Here is a 22,117-nt window from a genome sequence, read left to right on the forward strand (position 1 = left end):
TGTTGGTCAGATATAGCTTTTTCTTAAGTAGGGGCGTGGATAAAAAAAACTTTCAGTATCTGGTGTGACCACCATTTGCCTCATGCAGTACAACACATCTCCTTCGCATAGAGTTGATCAGGCTTTTGATTGTGGCCTTTGGAATGGTGTCCCACTCCTCTTCAATGGCTGTTGCTGCATAATGGCGAAACTGGAACCCGCTGCCGTACACATCGATCCAGAGCATCCCAAACATGCTCAATGGGTGACATGTCTGGTGAGTATGGAGGCCATGAAAGAACTTGGACATTTTCAACTTCCAAGAATTATGTACAGATCCTTGCAACATGGGGCTGTGCATTATCATGCTGAAACATGAGGTGATGGTGGCGGATGGATGCCACGATAAAATGCAATTGTGTTCGTTGTCTGTAGCTTATGCCTGCTAATACCATAACCCTACCACCATCATGGGGCACTCTATTCACAGGATTGACATCAGCAAACCGATCGCCCACACGAGCACGCAGATGAGCTTCCCTGAGATGTTTTTTTTACAATTTGTGCAAAAATTCTTCAGTTGTGCAAACTCTGAATAACTTTCATCACCTGTCCGGGTGGCTGGTCTCAGACGATCCTGCAGGTGAAGAAGCCGGATGTGGAGGTCCTGGGCTGTCATGGTTACACGTGGTCTGCGGTTTTGAGGCCGGTTGGAGGTACTGCCAAATTCTCTAAAACAACGTTGGAGGTGGCTTATGGTAGAGATTATCTGGCAACAGCACTGGTTGACATTCCTGCAGTCAGTATGCCAATTGCACGCTCCCTCAACTTGAGACATCTGTGGCATTGTGATGTGACACTGCACATTTTAGAGTGGCCTTTAATTGTCCCCAGCACAAGGTGCACCTGTGAAATGATTATGCTGTTTAACCAGCTTCTTGATATGCCACACCTGTCAGGTGGATGGATTATCTTGGCAAAGTTGAAATGCTCACTAACAGGGATGTAAACAAATTTCTGCCCAAAATTTGAGAGAAATAATATTTTTGTGCGAATGGAACATTTCTGGGATCTTTTATTTCAGCTCATGAAACCTGGGACCAACACTTTACATATTGCATTTATATTTTTATTCAGTGTATATATATATATATATATATTTATTTTTTTATAGTGGAAGACATCTGAAATCTATGATCATAGTGCCCTCTACTTGTGACAGGTAAAATTGAATCTGATATATTCTATAGCGTTAATCTAGGTTAGTCTGCTGACATTTGAATTCAAAATTGATCTTTCATGTTCATTGATATGCTGCAATGTGAAAAGCCAATCTCCAACTTCTCTAATTAGTAAGTATGGATTAAAAAAAAATAAGCAGAGAATCACTGGGATTTCCTGACATTTCAGAAAATGTATAGAATTTCCTATTGGTAAGGAAAAACAAAAATAAACAGTGACATAATTGTATAAAACGTTTTTATTTAAATTATTAACCAAAAAAATTAAAAAATTAAAAAATTAACCAAAAAATAGAAACAGCCATGATTAACAAAGAAAAGAAAAGTACAACTGCAACCCCGGGAGGATAGGATCAAATAAAATAAAAGGTGAGGCATAATGAACTGGGAGATCAGGGAGAGACATTTACATAAAAAACGGTCAGATTAGTTTTTTTATTCTCCCTCTCTGAAAGACACAGGGACAGATGGGCACCACACGTAGTCTTCACTGGTCAGGGGGCGACTTTCATCTGGAGTGTTCAACTGAAACGAGAAAAGGTGAAAGACGAGGGAGAGGTTAGTTTACACCATCAAACTTAATGTACCCACATAAAATGACTTTACAAAAAATAACCTAATGAAATAAATGGATGCCTGCAGCATTACAGCTGTACTTGGAATGACTAGGTAATAATCCAATGCTCTAAAGTGCTCATCAACATTTCGTTTCAAGGTACAATTGCAAGCAGCACTGGCATTGCAAGCAGCACTATAATAATGAAGGATATTCCAAAACCAAAATGAATAAATAAAAAGTAAAAACATGGCTGTGTCTGAAAGGGCATCCAATTTCTTATATAGTGCACTACTTCTTCTGGTCAAAAGTAGTGCCCTATATCGGGAATAGGGTGACATTTCGGACACAAACCATGAAAAAGTACTGTGGAATTACATGAAATCCAAATGAGTGCTAGACTAGTTTGTTGGATATAGCTTACTGTAGGTGGAGATGTCAAACTCCTCTGGGAGCTCTGCCACGTTGACCTTGAAGCGGTCCTGCATATCGTTCAGGGTCTTGGCGTCAGTCTCGTCGGACACAAAGGTCACGGACAGATCTTTCGTCCCAAACCTGCCGGCACGGGCCACTCTGTGCAGGTAGGTGTCGGAATCCTCGGGCATGTCGTAGTTGAAGACGATGTTGACGCGCTCAATATCCATTCCTCGGCCAAACAGGTTGGTGGCCACCAGGATCCGTGTCTGGAAGTGCTTGAACTGCTGGTACCGGGAAAGCCTGGGGGAGGAAGGGGGGCACCCATAGATTTAGAATAAGTGGAACATCCTGCTTCACTCCTGTGGGTACACTGAAACTGTGACCCCTCTGGATAACAGCTTCTGCTAAATTACTATTATAGACAATGTGCATGTAAATGAGAGAGTCTCAATTTGATTGCTCAACTCCTCCGTCCTCTCCTCGCCTCCTTTTGAAAAAGGTCAAAAGTAACCGAGGAGAGGAGGGGAGGAAATGTGGAAACAAATGTGCTTGTATGAAATTCATATCAAATCAAACTTTATTTGCCACATGCGCCGAATACAACAAGTGTAGACTTTACCATGAAATGCTTACTTACAAACCCTTAATACAAGCCCTTAACCAACAGTGCAGTTCAAGAAGAAGAAAATATTTACCAAGTAGACTAAAATAAAAAGTAATAATAAAAAGTAACACAATAATAATAACAATAGCGAGGCTATATACAGGGGGCTCCGGTATCGAGTCAGTGTGCAGGGGTACAGGCTAGTTGAGGTAATCTGTACATGTAGGTGGGGGTGAAGTGACTATGCATAGGTAACAAACAAGTAGCGAGTAGCAGTGCACAAGGGGGGGTGGGGGTTCAATGTACATTTTTATGAATTGTTCAGCAGTCTAATGGCTTGGGGGTGGAAGCTGTTGAGGAGCCTTTTGGTCCTAAACTTGGCGCTCCGGTACCGCTTGCCGTGCGGTAGCAGAGAAAACAGTCTATAACTTGGGTGACTGGAGTCTCTGACAATTTTATGGGCTTTCCTCTGACACCGCCTATTATATAGGTCCTGGATGGCAGGAAGCTTGGCCCCAGTGATGTACTGGGCCGTTCGCACTACCCTCTGTAGCGCCTTACGGTCAGATGCCGAGCAGTTGCCATACCAAGCGGTGATGCAACCGGTCAGGATGCTCTCGATTGGGCAGCTGTAGAACCTTTTGAGGATATGGGGACCCATGCCAAATCTTTTCAGTCTCCTAAGGGGGAAAAGGTTTTGCCATGCCCTCTTCACGACTGTCTTGGTATATTTGGACCATGATAGTTCGTTGGTGATGTGGACACCAAGGAACTTGAAACTCTCGACCCGCTCCACTACAGCCCCGTCGATGTTAATGGGGGCCTGTTCAGCCCGCCTTTTCCTGTAGTCCACGATCAGCTCCTTTGTCTTGCTCACATTGAGGGAGAGGTTGTTGTCCTGGCACCACACTGCCAGTTCTCTGACCTCCTCCCTATAGGCCGTCTAGTCGTTGTCGGTGTTCAGGCCTACCACTGTTGTGTCGTCAGCAAACTTAATGATGGTGTTGGAGTCGTGTTTGGCCACGCAGTCGTGGGTGAACAGGGAGTACAGGAGGGGACTAAGTACACACCCCTGAGGGGCCCCAGTGTTAAGGATCAGCGTGGCAGATGTGTTGTTGCCTACTCTTACCACCTGGGGGTGGCCCATCAGGAAGTCCAGGATCCAGTTGCAGAGGGAGGTGTTTAGTCCCAGGGTCCTTAGCTTAGTGATGAGCTTCGTGGGCACTATGATGTTGAACGCTGAGCTGTAGTCGATGAACAGCATTTTCACAAAGGTGTTTCTTTTGTCCAGGTGAGAAAGGGCAGTGTGGAGTGTGATTGAGATTGAGATTGCGTCATCTGTGGATCTGTTAGGGCGGTATGCAAATTGGAGTGGGTCTAGGGTTTCCAGGAGGATGCTGTTGATGTGAGCCATGACCAGCCTTTCAAAGCACTTCATGGCTGCTGACGTGAGTGCCACGGGCGGTAATCATTTAGGCAGGTTACCTTCTCTTCCATGGGCACAGGGACTATGGTGGTCTGCTTGAAACATGTAGGTATTACAGACTTGGTCAGGGATAGATTGAAAATGTCAGTGAAGACACTTGACAGTTGGTCCACGCATGCTTTGAGTACACGTCCTGGTAATCCGTCTGGCCCAGCGGCTTTGTGAATGTTGACCTGTTTAAAGGTTTTGTTCACATCGGCTACCGAGAGCGTTATCACACAGTCATCCAGAACAGCTGGTGCTCTCGTGCATGCTTCAGTGTTGCTTGCCTCGAAGCGAGTATAAAATGCATTTAGCTCGTCTGGTAGGCTCACGTCACTGGGCAGCTCGAGACAGGGTTTCCCTTTGTAGTCCGTAATAGTTTTCAAGCCCTGCCACATCCAATGAGCATCAGAGCCGGTGTAGTAGGATTCAATCTTAATCCTGTATTGACGCTTTGCTTGTTTGATGGTTCGTCTGTGGGCATAGCGGGATTTCTTATAAGCGTCCGGATTAGTCTGCCGCTCCTTGAAAGCGGCAGCTCTAGCCTTTAGCTCGATGTGGATGTTGCCTGTAATCCATGGCTTCTGTTTGGGATATGTACGTACAGTCACTATGGGGACGACGTCATCAATGCACTTATTGATGAAGCTGATGACTGAGGTGGTGTACTCCTTAGACTCCTTTCTTCACGCATCATCATGCAAATAACTTTTACAGGAGTGGAATCCCATATTAAAATGTGTGAAGTAGTAAGAAGACATTTAGCTAGACATTTTATAGATAACATTAAAAAAATATATTTAACCTTTATTTAACAAACCCGGACTACGCTGGGCCAATTGTGCGCCACTCTATGGGACTCCCAATCACGGCCAGATGTGATGCAGCCTGGATTAGAACCAGGTACTGCAGTGACGCCTCTTGCACTGAGATGCAGTGTCTCAGACCAGTAGCATATCGTAACAAATCGTTTTAAAATATGTGCATGCTTTTCTCCTCAGAGTAAACAGCTGATTCAAAGGTGGAGTGATAGATCTCAAAACTCTTCAGCGAAGGACACTTGTGCTTCCACAGCAGGAGGAGGCGAGGACACTCCTCTGTTTGCCTACTAACTAATTGACACTCTCCTAAACCACTTATCGGTTTACAGATGAGCGAGGACGGAAGAGTCGAGGAGAGGACAGTCTTTTACACAAATCAGAATTTCCCAATGAAAGCAAAGACCCAATCCCAAATCTACCCCTAAACTATATGCACTTGTTAATATCTGAGCTGATTTGAAGTATAAGCAATATCCTAAGATTTTATATCCTAATATTGCTAATACCAATCAAATCAAAACCTCTCAAATTTCAACAAGTGAATAGCCTGTAGGGTTTAGCCAGTGTTTTTCCTCTCTGTTAGAGCCCACCTCTCCTCCTGGGCCATGCCCCTGTGAATGGCAATGGCAGGGAAGTTCTGCTCCACCAGCAGCTTATGGTTCTTCTCGCTATCCTTTAGCTTGCTGTATTGCTGCAGGCCAAGCAGCCGGACTTGACTGGAACTTTTTACATTATTTTTACAAAATAGCCTCCAACACCCTACTCAACTAATTGGATGCAGTCTATCACAGTGCCATCCGTTTTGTCACCAAAGCCCCATATACTACCCACCACTGCGACCTGTACGCTCTTGTTGGCTGGCCCTCGCTTCATACTCGTCGCCAAACCCACTGGCTCCAGGTCATCTACAAGACCCTGCTAGGTAAAGTCCCGCCTTATCTCTGCTCGCTGGTCACCATAGCTGCACCCACCCGTAGCACGCGTTCCAGCAGGTATATCTCACTTGTCACCCGCAAAGCCAATTCCTCCTTTGGCCGCCTCTCCTTCCAGTTCTCTGCTGCCAATGACTGGAACGAACTACAAAAATCTCTGAAACTGGAAACACTTATCTCCCTCACTAGCTTTAAGCACCAGCTGTCAGAGCAGCTCACAGATCACTGCACCTGTACATAGCCCATCTATAAATAGCCCAAACAACTACCTCTTCCCCTACTGTATTTATTTATTTATTTTGCTACTTTGCACCCCAGTATTTCTACTTTGCACACTGATCTACTGTCAAATCTACCATTCCAGTGTTTTAATTGCTATATTGTATTTACTTCGCCACCATGGCCTATTTATTGCCTTTACCTCCCTTATCTCACCTCATTTGCTCACATTGTATATAGACTTATTTTTCTACTGTATTATTGACTGTATGTTTGTTTTACTCCATGTGTAACTCTGTGTTGTTATATGTGTCGAACTGCTTTGCTTTATCTTGGCCAGGTCACAGTTGTAAATGAGAACTTGTTCTCAACTTGCCTACCTGGTTAAATAAAGGTGAAAAAAATAAAAATAAACATGAAGCTTAAACACAGGAATATTAGACCATATTTAAATATGCAAAATCGCTTAACTATCAATTTAGGGAGACTCGTTAAGTCTGTGAAACTGCTACTTTGGATTTCAGATCACACCATTAATGTGCTCTATCTTGGAACTTTACTGCTGACTTGCACACTTTTTGATTGGGATATGTACGTACAGTCACTGTGGGGACGACGTCATCAATGCACTTATTGATGAAGCAGATGACTGAGGTGGTATACTCCTCATTGCCATTTGATGAATACCAGAACATATTCCAGTCTGTGCTAGCAATTCTTTTAATGACTAAGAGATTTCAGTGGACAACAAAGCTTATCTTATCTCAATTCTTTCCGCAGTATAATCAATGCCTTAAGAAGCAAATAAGGTGTGACAATGCAATAACAGCAGTAATCAACATGTAACATCAGGCAGTATCATCTACATCCTTGCATCCAAGATGGCATAGCAGTCAGACGTCTTTGTCTTTGTCCTGTCGTGTCCCTTGTATATATCGGCCATCGTCAATATGGATATTTAGCACCCTAACAACCGCACTGCCCCTTTAACGCTTATAAAATAGTGAACTTTACCTCTGCCTTCCTATCCCAGGTGAGAAGCCCAATGTGTGCCAGGTGTGTGGCAAAGCCTTCAGCCAGAGCTCCAACCTCATCACTTGCAGCCATCAGCACAGTGGCAACCAACCCTACCACTGACCTCGCTGCCTCTTCGGCTTCCAACGCAAACAGGAGAATGAACCACTGCACATACACTGTCAGTGATTTACCTGTAAGGGTGTAGTTAAAGATATGGCCCTTTGAGATATAATACGTGTCACGTTCCTGACCTGTTTTCTGTTGTTTTTGTATGTGTTTAGTTGGTCAGGGCGTGAGTTGGGGTGGGCATTCTATGTTATGTGTTTCTATGTTGGGTTAAGTGTGTTGCCTGATATGGTTCTCAATTAGAGGCAGGTGTTTGACGTTTCCTCTGATTGAGAACCATATTAAGGTAGGCTGTTCTCACTGTTTGTTTGTGGGTGATTGTCGCTGTGTCTGTGTTTTGTTGCACCACATGGTACTGTCTCGTTCGTTCATTCGTTTTTCCTGTTTGTGCGTTCTTCGTTTTATGTAGTTCTCATGTGCAGGTCTGTTTAACGTCGTTTGTTGGTTTATAGTTTATTCAAGTGTTTTGGTAGTTTGTCTTGTTATAATAAATCATTATGTCTACCTACCTCGCTGCGTGTTGGTCCGATCCATGCTCCTCCTCGTCTGAGGAGGAGAACGACTTCGACGACCGTTACAGAATCACCCACCAACAAAGGATCAAGCAGCGGGGTAACGGGCAGCAGCGACAGCAGCGGCCCATTACACAGGACTCCTGGACATGGGAGGAAATTTTGGAGGGAAAAGGACCCTGGGCTAAGGTTGGAGAGAATCGCCGCTCTCGGGAGGAGAAGGAGGCAGCTAAAGCCCAGGAGCGGTGGTATGAGGAGGCCTGCGCCAACTCCCCGAGCTTACCGTGGAGAGCGAGAGTACGGGCAGACACCGTGTTATGCAGTAGAGCGCACGGTGTCTCCTGTACGTGTGCATAGCCCGGTGCGGGTTATTCCACCTCCCCGCACTGGCCGGGCTAGATTGAGCATTGAGCCAAGTGCCATGAAGCCGGCTCTACATATCTGGCCTCCAGTACGTCTCCTTGGGCCGGTGTACATGGCACCAGCCTTACGCATGGTTTCCCCGGTTCGCCTACACAGCCCAGTGCGGGTTATTCCACCTCCCCGCACTGGACGGGCTACGGGGAGCATTCAACCAGGTAAGGTTGGGCAGGCTCGGTGCTCAAGGGAGCCAGTACGCCTGCACGGTCCGGTATATCCGGCGCCACCTTCCCGCCCCAGCCCAGTACCACCAGTACCTACACCACGCACCAGGCTTCCTGTGCGTCTCCAGAGCCCTGTTCCTCCTCCACGCACTCTCCCTGTGGTGCGTGTCTCCAGCCCAGTACCTCCAGTTCCGGCACCACGCACCAAGCCTCCTGTGCGTCTCCAGAGCCCTGTACGCACTGTTCCTTCTCCCCGCACTCGCCCTGAGGTGCGTGCCCTCAGTCCGGTACCACCAGTTCCGGCACCACGCACCAGGCCTATAGTGCGCTTTGAGAGACCAGTGTGCCCTGTTCCTGCTCCCCGCACTAGCCTTGAGGTGCGTGTCTCCAGCCCATTACCACCAGTGCCTACAACACGCACCAGGCTTCCTGTGCGTCTCCAGAGCCCTGTACACACTGTTCCTTCTCCCCGCACTCGCCCTGAGGTGCGTGCCCTCAGCCTGGTACCACCAGTTCCGGTACCACGCACCAGGCCTATAGTGCGCTTCGAGAGTCCAGTGTGCCCTGTTCCTGCTCCCCGCACTAGCCTTGAGGTGCGTGTTTCCAGTCCGGTACCACCAGTTCCGGCACCACGCACCAGGCCTACTGTGCGCCTCAGCAGGTCAGAGTCGGCCGTCTGCCCAACGCCGCCTGCACTGCTCGTCTGCCCAGCGCCGTCTGAGCTGCCTGCCTGCCCAGCACCATCTGAGCCATCCGTCTGCCCAGCGCCGTCTGAGCCATCTGTCTGCCCAGTGCCGTCTGAGCCATCCGTCTGCCCAGCGCCGTCTGAGCCATCCGTCTGCCCAGCGCCGTCTGAGCCATCCGTCTGCCCAGCGCCATCTGAGCCATCCGTCTGCCCAGCGCCTTCTGAGCCATCCGTCTGCCCAGCGCCATCTGAGCCATCCGTCTTCCCAGCGCCATCTGAGCCATCCGTCTGCCCAGCGCCATCTGAGCCATCCGTCTGCCACGAGCCTTCAGAGCCGCCCGTCTGTCCCGAGCCATTAGAGCCGTCCGTCAGTCAGGAGCTGCCAGAGCCGCTAGCCAGTCAGGAGCTGCCAGAGCCGCCAGCCAGTCAGGAGCTGCCAGAGCCGCCAGCCAGTCAGGAGCTGCCAGAGCCGCCAGCCAGTCAGGAGCTGCCAGAGCCGCCAGAGCCGCCAGCCAGTCAGGAGCTGCCAGAGCCGCCAGCCAGTCAGGAGCTGCCAGAGCCGCCAGCCAGTCATGAGCTGCCAGAGCCGCCAGCCAGTCAGGAGCTGCCAGAGCCGCCAGCCAGTCATGAGCTGCCCTCCAGTCATGAGCTGCCCTCCAGTCATGAGCTGCCTTCCAGTCATGAGCTGCCCTCCAGTCATGAGCTGCCCTCCAGTCATGAGCTGCATCTAGTCCGGAGCAACCATTCAGTCCAGAGCTGCCTCTCTGTCCTGAGCTACCTCTCTGTCCTGAGCTACCTCTCTGTCCTGGGCTACCTCTCTGTCCTGAGTTGTCTCCGCTATTTAGGAGGGGCCTTGGTGAAGGTTCCTGGACCAGGGTCGGGGGCGAGGGTCGCCACTCAAGGGACGCTAAGGAGGGGGACAAAGACTATGGTGGAGTGGTGTCCTCGTCCTGCGCCGGAGCCGCCACCGCGGACAGATGCCCACCCAGACCCTCCCCTTGAGTTTTAGGGGTGCGCCCGGAGTTCGCACCTGGAGGGGGGGGTTCTGTCACGTTCCTGACCTGTTTTCTGTTGTTTTTGTATGTGTTTAGTTGGTCAGGGCGTGAGTTGGGGTGGGCATTCTATGTTATGTGTTTCTATGTTGGGTTAAGTGTGTTGCCTGATATGGTTCTCAATTAGAGGCAGGTGTGTGACGTTTAGGCTGTTCTCACTGTTTGTTTGTGGGTGATTGTCGCTGTGTCTGTGTTTTGTTGCACCACACGGTACTGTCTCGTTCGTTCATTCGTTTTTCCTGTTCGTGCGTCCTTCGTTTTATGTAGTTCTCATGTGCAGGTCTGTTTAACGTCGTTTGTTGTTTTATAGTTTATTCAAGTGTTTTGGTAGTTTGTCTTGTTATAATAAATCATTATGTCTACCTACCTCGCTGCGTGTTGGTCCGATCCATGCTCCTCCTCGTCTGAGGAGGAGAACGACTTCGACGACCGTTACAATACGTTTTAGCGCTTGACAAATATATTGCTCTTGTGACACCCACCTAGCTTCTCTGGAACTGAGTCATCCTCTTCAGTTCTCTGGAATAATAACATTTACCTGGAATGGATTGGGCTGAGAACTTCCCACCCTCCCTCTCTCTGTCAGCGTTACCCTATAAAAGCAGAGCCGTCTCTCCACTCTGCACTAGAACACCTGATTACTACAACCTTCAAGCGCGCCACCGCACCGAGGAAGAACACACACACAGGTAAATACATCATTTAAAATACATGCTTTAGGTTTATGTTTTAAAATCACTATTGTCCTCATGCTAATGACCCCAGGCTTAATTGCTACAGAGAGATGTGTGGGAACAAGATCAGACTTATGGTGACATACATGGGCGCCTGACTTTGTCTGAAAGTGAATTTTTAAAATTGTGTAATTCTACACTGTTTCTTCACAGGAGGAATCCATATTTATGAACAGAACACAACTATTTGTTCTTAGGTTCTGACACAATAAATGAAATTGAACTCCAGTCCTTAAAACTTCTTATGGCTGCAAGGGGCAGTATTGAGTAGCCTGATAAAATGTGTCCATTTCAAACGGCCTCGTACTCAATTATTGCTCGTACAATATGCATATTATTATTACTATTGGATAGAAAACACTCTCTAGTTTCTAAAACCGTTTGAATTATTTCTCTGAGTGAAACAGAACTCATTCTGCAGCACTTTTCCTGACCCGGAAGTTCAAAGTCTGAAATCGATGCTCTCTTCCTCTTCCTGCCTATAAATGGGCACAAGAGCTATTAGTATACATGCACGTCATACACCTTCCTCTGGGTGTCAAGAAGGCTGTGAGAGAAGAAATGAGGTGATTATCTCGATCTGGGATGGAATAAATCCTCTTGGAATGACGTGTACCCCAGTTCCGGTACTCTGAAGAACGCGATTTGGACAGTGGGGTTGCCTTTTGTTTTGCTGACGTTATAGGCGACTATTATTTCCGGCTTTGATTTTATTTGATACATGTCACCATATCATCGTAAAGTATGTTTTTTCAATATAGTTTCATCAGATTATTGAAATTTTTTCGGGAGTTTTGCCGTGTTCCGTTCTCTTCCGTTTGTTTACATGGAGAGATCCGTGCAACCCGGCTAGCGCGCTTGCTAAATGGAGAGAGAAAGTTGCCATTCTGAATCCAAACAACGACTCATCTGGACAAAGGACACCTTGTTCAACATTCTGATGAAAGATCAGCAAAAGTAAGACCCAATTTATGATGTTATTTCATATATCTGTCGTAGTCGCCGGCGCCCAAGTGTTTCTGGCTATTGTGCTAAGCTAATATAACGCAACATTTTGTTTTCGCTGTAAAACACTTAATAAATCGGAAATATTGTCTGGCATCACAAGATGCCTGTCTTTCATTTGCTGTACACTATGTATTTTTCAGAAATGTTTTATGATGAGTAATTAGGTATTTGACGTTGGTGTCTGTAAATATTATGGCTGCTTTCGGTGCAATTTCTGAATGTAGCTGCAATGTAAACTATGATTTATACCTGAAATATGCACATTTTTCGAAAAAAACATATGCTATACAATAAATATGTTATCAGACTGTCATCTGATGAGGTTGTTTCTTGGTTAGTGGCTATTTATATCTTTATTTGGCCGAATTTGTGATAGCTACTGATGGAGTCAAAAACTGATGGAGTAATAAAAGTGGAGTCTTTTGCTAACGTGGTTAGCTAATAGATTTACATATTTTGTCTTCCCTGTAAAACATTTTAAAAATCGGACATGTTGGCTGGATTCACGAGATGTGTACCTTTCATATGCTGTATTGGACTTGTTAATGTGTGAAAGTTAAATATTTAAAAAAAAATATCTTTTGAATTTCGCGCCCTGCACTTGAAGTGGCTGTTGTCATAAGTGTACCGACGTCGGGCTTGCACGCCAAACAGGTTAAATGAAAAAAAAATATATTTTTAGAACACAAGGACATAAAACAATATGTGCAAATTTATCTAGGCCTATATGCCAACAGTTTGCAAAAACAATGCCTAATTTATTATAACCATTACAGATAACAAATCCTAATTGCTAAATTGACCCATATATATTCAGTCAATAAAAAGTGCCATTTGAAACCATAATCTTAACATATTATATTATATATTATATCATGGAACACAATCTTCAAAAAGGCAGTAACCTCAGCATGCGCTTAACTGTAGAAGCCTAGGGCTGAACAACGCACAGTAGGTTGGTGGCACCTTAATTGGGAAGAACGGGCTGGTGGTAACGACTGAAGCGGAATCAGTGGAATGGCATCAAATACATCTAATACATGATTTCCAGGTGTTTGATGCTATTCCATTTGTGCCGTTCCCGCCACTTTTATAAGCGTTCTCCCCTCAGCAAGATACTCAGAAATGGGGGATACTGTCAGTCTTGTATCAATATGATACCAACTATTATGATCTCAGTATCTAGAGCAGCCTCCACTGAAATGGCATAGCCTTCTTTTGTTAATTTGATCATTTGTTAGATTTGTCTTATTTTTGGATACTACGTTTCTTAATAAAATGTCTACAAATATATGTTTTAGTGTAATGATGTTATTGCCTATGTTAGGTTGCTTTTCAACACTGAGTGGAAGACCCATGTATGCATCTATAAGTTATATTCTTCATGAATTAATGGGTAGCCTATTCATTTAAATGATCATGCGTCTCCTGCCTGGAACAGTGACTCTCAAATACTGATCATTTGAAACAGGCTCATTTAGCAGAGTTGAACAACTTTTTTCAGTGTTACAAACCAAAATCTGTCTTCTTTTCAATATACAGACGTTCGATTTAGTTTAATCTGCCTGTTCATTGGAATTTTCTAAATGGACAATTCCCATTGAACACTGCATGGTGATGAATTACGGCCACAACATCTGTTTGTTGAAAACAACAAGTAGACTGGGCTTAGTGTTTCCGATGAAAATATGTCCTTTATCAAACTATGTTGTTGCAAATGACCAGTGTGGAACCTGTATATGTTGATGGGGGTTATATCCTAGCCCTTGTATTCTAAATGGAACTAGTAGTTCGCAAAGTAGCCTAAGTGACAGAACAAAATTATTCCAAAACTGCATAGTTGTGATAAAACTGTCTTAATTTGGCAAGGGATGTGGCTTGTGTATCCTATCAGTTAGATACGTTTTTATAGGCATGTATTTCTGGAGGCATAATCTTAGCTTGCTTGTGTGCGTACTCAGGACGCATGTGTAGAGGGAGTGGTAGTGGTAGAACGGTGAAACACAGAGGGGAAAGGGAATGCATGGAGAAGATCTAAGTGATGCTTGGCTTGGTTTCTTTTTTGTTGTGCCCCGCAAATGAACATGTAGGTCTATGAAACACTAGAGTTAAAGCAAATGTACGTTGTCTTCAAGACAAAATGTATATTTTTTTCAAAGCACATTCCACCAAATAGCTTTACAGTATTTGAAAAACAATTGTAATCTTTGATTATAGATCGAGTTTTGATGTCCGGCATGGACTTTTTTTTAGTTTGAAGCGCTGTCACAATGCCACCATTAAGATGTTTAAAACTTGTCTCAGCAGCATACATTTTAGATTTTTTGATGCAACGAGGGTAGATATTGCTTATTTGGTCGATATTACTTACCAAGCAAAGCAGAGCTGTTTTATTGAGGTACAAATATCCTGTGCTTTTTCATTTTGCGCATAAGTGTCTACAAACTCAGCCTGTCTACATTGTAACTGCAAAGCATATATGGCTCAGCCAGGACTGTTACAATTGTAAAATGTTTACACAAATTATGTGTAACAACACCCTGAGTGCATTGGACATGAAACAACGACACAAATGTAACAGCACAACAAAATATATATATATAGTTTTACATTAGCAGGTGACTACACTTTTTCTAATTTCAGTCACTAGTTAGCACAGCCACAGTCATAAACCCCAGCCTCATTCTATAATTTCTTAAAATCTGATTTTAAATCTCAACCCAAACCTTAACCACACTGCTAACCTTATGCCTAACCCTGACCCTAACCTTAAATTAGGACCTGAAAGCTAATTTTTGTTTTAAGAAATGTTTACATTATAACCAATTTTGACTTTGTGGCTGTGGTAGCGCGCACTGGAGGGAAGCAAAAACCTCCCAGTGGGCAAAACCATTAATCTTGAGGCAACGGGAAGGGGTTGTAAAAAATATATATAGATTATTATATAATATATAAAATGTACATATCTCTTTTAATACAGACTAGCTCAAAACATTGCTAATCACTGAAAATGACATCTTACCCAATGGGGATCATGATCCTTTTCTGGTAAGGAACTGGTGATGCAAAAACATACGTTTGCACCCCTATTTCGAATGTGGGGATGCAGCTGCTCCACTTGCTCCCTTGCTCAGGCGCCTATAGTGACATACTTGAGCAAGGATGACTAAGGGGCCTTACAGATATGTTGTGTGTATGGGGTACAGTACAGAGATGGGGTAGTTGTTTAACAAATCATATTGAACACTACTATTTCAAACAGAGTGAGTCAATGCAACCTATTATTAGATTTTTGAAGTCAATGTTTTCCCCTGAACTAAGCTTGCCATAACATAGGGGTTGAACACTTATCTAACATTTTGTCTTAGATTTTTTGTTTTTAAATGTTTACATTTTATTCTTTTTTTATCACTTTGACATTTTTGTGTAGATCAGTCAAAACCCCTAATAAATCAAATGTTGTTCCTGTTTGTAACACATAAACAAATTGAAAAACGTCAGATGGGCATGAATACTTTTTATAGGCACTGTAATGAAACTGAACCTCAAGAGACTGTTGAAGCCACCAGCAATCATAGTCTCACAACTGCTGACTGGTTCTCAAACTAGTTTTATTTTATTATAAAACAAGTGTTGTTACTTTGAATATTTGAATAGTGTCTTATTTCAGTTATTGTTACAGTTGTTGAACTTACATGCATATCTCTTTTGATGTTGACGGAATACAAGATAGCTGGTAAGGGAGGAGATGTTATGCATGATATAATGTGATACTGTTATATAGCATTTATCCTAGGCACTACTTGGTTGTTACTGTGGAACCTAGAGCATTGATACTTATTGAGTAGCCTACTTTGCCTGCACATGTTCTGCACTTGAACTTAAGTTTGATCGAAAAAGTAAAGTTAACATTAACTCCGTTTCAAGTATCATTATTACTGTTTGTATAGAAGTAAGAACACACCTAACGCCAATATAAAAAAAAAAAAAACAGTAACAGAGAGCAAAGTACAATATGGAGAATTTAGCAAACTAGACATTTGTGGTAAGTACTTTGGGTCTGCCAACTTCATGAACCTTCACCATTCTCAAATAAATTCTGATTGACACCAACCCTTGTCTCGTTTAAAACCGTTCAATTAGCAGATGGAACCAAGACATCACAGAAGACATGCAATGCCACTTAATGCAATGGTGACTAATAATGATAAATTGCACAGTTAAACTTTGCATATCGAGATCTGTGCTTTATGTGGACAGTTTGGATGAGGAAAATGATTTAATTTAGTCAGTGGTGTAAAGTACTTAAGTAAAAATGCTTTACAGTACTACATAAGACGTTTTTGGGGTATCTGTACTCTACTATTTCTCTTTTTTGTCAACTTTTACTTGACTACATTTCTAAAGAAAATAATGCACATTTTACTCCATACATTTTCACTGACACCCAAAAGTACTCGTTACATTTTGAATGCTTAGCAGGACAGGAAAATTGTCCAATTCATGCACTTGTCAAGAGAACATCCCTGGTCATCCTACTGCCTCTGATCTGGTGGACTCACTAAACATATGCTTTGTTTGTAAATGTTGGAGTGTGCCCGTGGCTATCTGTAAATGGAAATAAGAAAAAGTGCCATTTGGTTTACTTAATATAAGGAAATTGAAATGATTTATACTTTTAATAAAAAAGTATGTTTAAAACCCAAATACTTTTAGACATTACTCAAGTAGTATTTTACTGGGTGACTTTTACTTGAGTCATTTTCTATTAAGGTATCTTTACTTTTACTCAAGTTTGACACTTAGCTACTCTTTCCACCACTGAATTTAATCAACTTAAGCCTTAATTACCCTCTTTCTCTCCCCCTTTCTTTCTCTCCTCTCTCTATCGTAGCAGCAATGGGAGGGAATACTTCACATGGTTGTGCTACTTCACATACCGACAGCCATAATGACAGCCATAATGACAGCCATAATGACAGCCATAATGACAGCCATGACGACAACCGTGTTGACAAAAGTCAAAACATATCAGGCCAAAAAATATCAGGCGATATGAAAAGCAATTTTTCCATTGGCAACCAGACCAACACCACCAGTCATTCCGGTATGTAACCCAATCCAACAGGAGGGAATCTATATGTGAATGAATAAATAAATACATTCATATTTTATTGTTATGCCATGTGGCCATTCCACATGGGATTATAACAGACATTGATGTTTAACATTTCAAAGCATAAAGTAATTACATGTCTATATACATACACATTTCACAGCTCAGTTCCAACACCAGTGTAAAAATACATCAAAATAAACAATGGTTTATTGTTGCTCATAGCAGTGTTCTCAGCAAACTCCTAATATTTACAACCACATTTATTGTAGTGCTGTCCAATGACTCTCTCTCGTTCTCTTAGCTCCACCAAAAACTCCCCAAAAAACTGTCGTACCCAGCATCACCATTGCCAACGTTACAGGCGGCAAAGTGCGTCTCTACTACAAGTCAGAGGAGATGGCTCTCAGTGACCTCATCGAGGGGTGTAAACTCAAGAAGGGCGACTCCATGCTCATCCTGGAAGGCACCTTTAAGAAGACCGACCTCCCTCTGAGCCTCTATGTCACTTGCTTCCAAGTAGAAAATGACAATACTCAATCATGCCCTGAGGAAGGCCCAATTTATGGTCTGGACAACCTCCTGGCAGAGTATGCTGAGGGTCACCCCAAGTCCTACATCCTCACTGCCGACAAAGAGGTGAAGATAGCTGAAACAGGAAAGATCTGGGTGGATGAGGACGGGGTGGATCACAACCCCAAAAAGTAATGCTACCAGGGAACCTCCTGTATCTTAACACCCTTTATTAATCACATATTAAACTACATACAAATTATTGATAAAAAAATAAAGAGAGCATGCATCACAGATAAGTGAAATAGTTTTTCAAGATACACTCTCAGTGTATGGTAGAAATCAGCAATGTAATCAATGTTGTTTTGTGACAAATACATAAATGTTGCCAAACTGAGAAAATGTTAGTATGTGTTCTGTAAGATGTTATCGTGTGTGTGTGTGTGTGTGTGTGTGTGTGATTACATTACATGATTGGGGTTTCCACCAGATATCCTACATACTGACACTAATTTTAACAAAGGCCAACAACACAATATTGTAATCAAAGTTTTATTTCTAAGATTGTAGTCATTTTATTTCAAGCATACAGAGTGATGGTGCAATATACTTACAGGGAGCACAAATATATATAGCGGAGGAAAAGCCTGCATATTTCCTCATTACCTTGGATTTGAAGATCATGTGAACTAGAATGTTAGATACAGTGCGTTCGGAAAGTGTTCAGAACCCTTTTGTTACGTTACAGCCTTCTTCTAAAGTGAATTAAATACTTTTTTCTACGCACAATACCCCATAATGACAAAGCGAAAACATTTTTGCAAATGTAAATTTATTAAAAACACTGAAATAACTTATTTACATACGAATTCAGATCCTTTGCTATGAGACTCAAAATTGAGCTCAGGTTCATCCTGTTTCCATTAATCATCCTTGATATGTTTCTACTACTTGATTGGAGTCCACCTGTGGTAACTTCAATTGGTTGGACATGATTTTGAAAGGCACACGCCTGTCTATTTAAGGTCCCACAGTTGATCTGGGGAAGGGTACCAACACATTTCTGCAGCATTGAAGGTTCCCAAGAATACAGTGGCCTCCATCATTCTTAAATGGAAGAAATTTGGAACCTTCAAGACTCTTCCTAGAGCTGGCCACCCGGCCAAACTGAGCAATCGGGGGAGAAGGGCCTTAGTCAGGGAGGTGACCAAGAACCTGATGGTCACTCTGACAGAGCTCCAGAGTTCCTCTGTGGAGATGGGAGAACCTTCCAGAAGGACAACCATCTCTGCAGCACTCCACCAATCAGGCCTTTATGGTAGAGTGACCAGACAGAAGCCACTCATCACTAAAAAGGCATCTAAAGGACTCTCAGACCATGAGAAACAAGATTCTCTGGACTGATGAAACCAAGAATTAACTCTTTGGCAGAAAGTCAAGCGTCACGTCTTGAGGAAACCTGGCACCATCCCTACGGTGAAGCAAGGTGGTGGCAGCATCAACATCATCAGATGTTTTTCAGAGGTAGGGACAGGGAGACTAGTCAGGATTGAGGGAAAGATGAACGGAGCAAAGTACAGAGAGATCCTTGATGGAAACCTGCTCCAGAGCGCTGAGGACCTCGGACTGGGTCGAAGGTTCACCTTCCAACAGGAGAACGACCCTAAGCACACAGCCAAGACAAAGCAGGAGTGGCTTCGGGACAAGTATGAATGTCCTTGAGTGGCCCAGACAGAGCCCGGACTTGAACCCAATCAAACATTTCTGGAGAGACCTGAAAATAGCTGTGCAGCAACGCTCCCCATCCAACCTGACAGTGCTTGAGAGGATATGCAGAGAAGAATGGGAGAAACTCCCCAAATACATGTGTGCCAAGCTTGTAGCGTCATACCCAAGAAGACTCAAGGCTGTAATCACTGCCAAAGGTGTTTCAGCAAAGTACTGAGTAAAGGGTCTGAATACTTGTTAAGTAAATGTGATATTTCTGTTTTTTATTTGTAATACATTTTCTAAAATTACAACAAAAAAATGCTTTGTCATTATGGGGTATTATGTGTAGATTGATGAGGGGGGGGAAACTATTTAGTACATTTTAGAATAAGGTTGTAACATAACAAAATGTAGAAAAAGTCAAGGGGTTTGATTAATTTCCGAATGCACTGTAAATACAGTGTTTCTTAATACGCATCATGAGTGATGATAAGTTGAATCAAGTGTGTTAGTGCTAGGGCAGAAACAATAATGTCCACCTCTTTGGTGCATCAGAAAAAACCAACAACACTCCAGACAACCACTTTCACACCACATGGCTCTGTCCACCCACCCTACAATTCTGGAAAGAAACTATACACAAACTGTCCACCCTTTTGGGTCACAGCATTCCACTCTCCCCAATCTTCTGCCTTCTTGGAGATCATCAGTCCATTTTAATCGCCTTAAATATATCCAAGAAAACAATATTACTCAACTACAAAAACAGATTCCAACAGTCTATTTTGTCAATGGATTAACCTCCTCACAGACCACACCACAATGGGAGAAAATACAGCATCCACCAAAGACAAAATCCAGTCCTTGAACGGAAATTGGACCCCACTCCTCAACTCCTTGCAGCTACAGATGAGCTGATCCCACCCTAGTGTTTCCTCTGACACCCAAGTTGCTATTAATATTTATTTGTATACATTATATGGAGCAGCAGTTGAAAGGTACACAGTTTGATAGTTGATTGATGTTGTACGGCCAGGTCCGTCATTTTTTGTTTTCTTGATAAAGATGAGCAAAAAACAGAGGTATATTGTAAGCAATTTGTTGTAGCTAATACAATTGTTCAGCTTAAGAGATTTTGTTAAACATGTAATCAAAAAATCTAAAAAAATATCTTGGTAAAAATGATTGGCATTGTCACGACTCCCACCGAAGGTGGCTCCCCTGCCTGTTCGGGCGGCGCTCGGCGGTCGTCGTCACCGGTCTACTAGCTGCCACCAATCCCTTTTTCCTTTTCTGTTCGTTTGGTCTGATTGGTTGCACCTGTCCCTTATTTCGTTTCTTGATTTATGTCTATTTAAGACTGTTAGGCACATATCGCACTACAGCACCACAAAGTCTAGTTGTTATTAGTGAGGGAGTGTCCGTCTGTCCGTCCTGACCTGTGAATCTTGACCTTTTGCTCCCTGACCTTAGACATTGTAGTCCATGGTCACCCTGATTTAGAATGGTCTGTCTACCTGTCTGTCTGTCTGTCCGTCCGTGGGCCTCCTGCAAGCTCGACCTTGACATTATACACCAAAGGTGTCATCAACGAAAACAAGTTATTACTGTTATTGATATTCTAATTGATTACTATGACTACGATATATTCAGAGTTTCTCTGTAGCTAGTGTGGGATAGGGGGAGGGGGTGCTTTAGGTGTAGCAATGCCCGTGTGTGTAGAATACAGGGAGAGACTTGTACTCTGACAAAACCTGGGCACAGCAATCACACCCACTCAGCCAGACAGACCGTTTTACTGTGTAAACTGGTACTGTAATAAGCCACTGCTCACCATCACCAGGTCTTGGGAGAGTTCAGGAGATTGGCTGTGTTGCAGGTAGAATATACATGGTTCTCTTATCGTTGTGGAATAGAGAACAGTGTTGGTTCTTTGCGTTATGTTTCAGTCTGCAACGTTCTGTTTGTTGTTGCCCCTCCGCAAATCATCATGTACCAACTTTGAACCATGGCTCTTTGGTTTTAGTTCTCCTATAGGCAATCAGGTAGTAATGACAGACACATTATTATACAAGCTAGGCTGCCTGGCCCACTTGCTAAAACAAAGTTCTAAAGTACTGACTTTATATGTACTTTTATTAGTACTATCCCTTGTAATTTACATGCTTTCTACCCCTTGGGTTGTCCAAAATCACTACAAAGTGCGCTCTACTCAAAGTGCACCCTATTCCCCCAGTCTTGGCTGTCCAGTGCTGTGTCAGACCCAGTCTCCCACTGTCAACTTTCTCTTTTGTTTTGCTGAAGTATTTTTACAAGCACACACACGTGGTTGGAAAACACCTGACAGGTGACTGTGCCACTCTTCACCTTTCTAAAAACGGCAAGAACTGTTTTGGGCCCCTGGTGCAAAACCTGAATGACTTGGGTGTTTTAGTGTGTGTTTGTAAAATGTATAATACAATTTGAAAAAAGTTTGAATCCTAACCCATTGCCAAGGACAGCGGTGGCGTGCCACACACACTCCAAATGTAGGCTATAGACAATATGTCCACAGTGGTGCTGGTTGGCTGCTGTTTTGTGCTTTTGTGTGTTCTTAGCAGGCAGTGGCAAAGACAGCGCTGTTAAAGATGTACTCTGGTAGGGTGTCTCTGAAATCACACCCTATGTAGTGCACTACTTTATCACCAGGGCTCATAAGACCCCGGTCAAAAGTAGTGCACAAAGTAGTGAATAGGGTGCCTGTCACGCCCTGGCCTTAGTATTCTTTGTTTTCTTTATGTTTTTTAGTTAGGTCAGGGTGTGACATGGGGAATGTATGTGTTT

The 22,117-nt window shown here is 43.5% G+C and overlaps 1 protein-coding gene across 1 annotated transcript; it reads right to left on the reverse strand.

The window, feature by feature from the left end:
• Nucleotides 1-1,728: 1,728 nt before the first annotated feature.
• On the reverse strand, nucleotides 1,729-14,991 carry LOC120039719 (ATP-dependent RNA helicase DDX39A-like). Its single transcript, XM_038985128.1, has 4 exons — nucleotides 14,978-14,991; nucleotides 5,677-5,802; nucleotides 2,201-2,493; nucleotides 1,729-1,745 (listed from the first exon to the last, which is right to left on the reverse strand). The coding sequence occupies exons 1-4, from the start codon at nucleotides 14,989-14,991 to the stop codon at nucleotides 1,729-1,731; spliced, it is 450 nt and encodes a 149-aa protein (XP_038841056.1).
• Nucleotides 14,992-22,117: the final 7,126 nt, after the last annotated feature.

Source organism: Salvelinus namaycush, unplaced genomic scaffold, assembly GCF_016432855.1.
Source record: "Salvelinus namaycush isolate Seneca unplaced genomic scaffold, SaNama_1.0 Scaffold295, whole genome shotgun sequence".
Classification (NCBI taxonomy): Eukaryota; Metazoa; Chordata; class Actinopteri; order Salmoniformes; family Salmonidae; genus Salvelinus; species Salvelinus namaycush.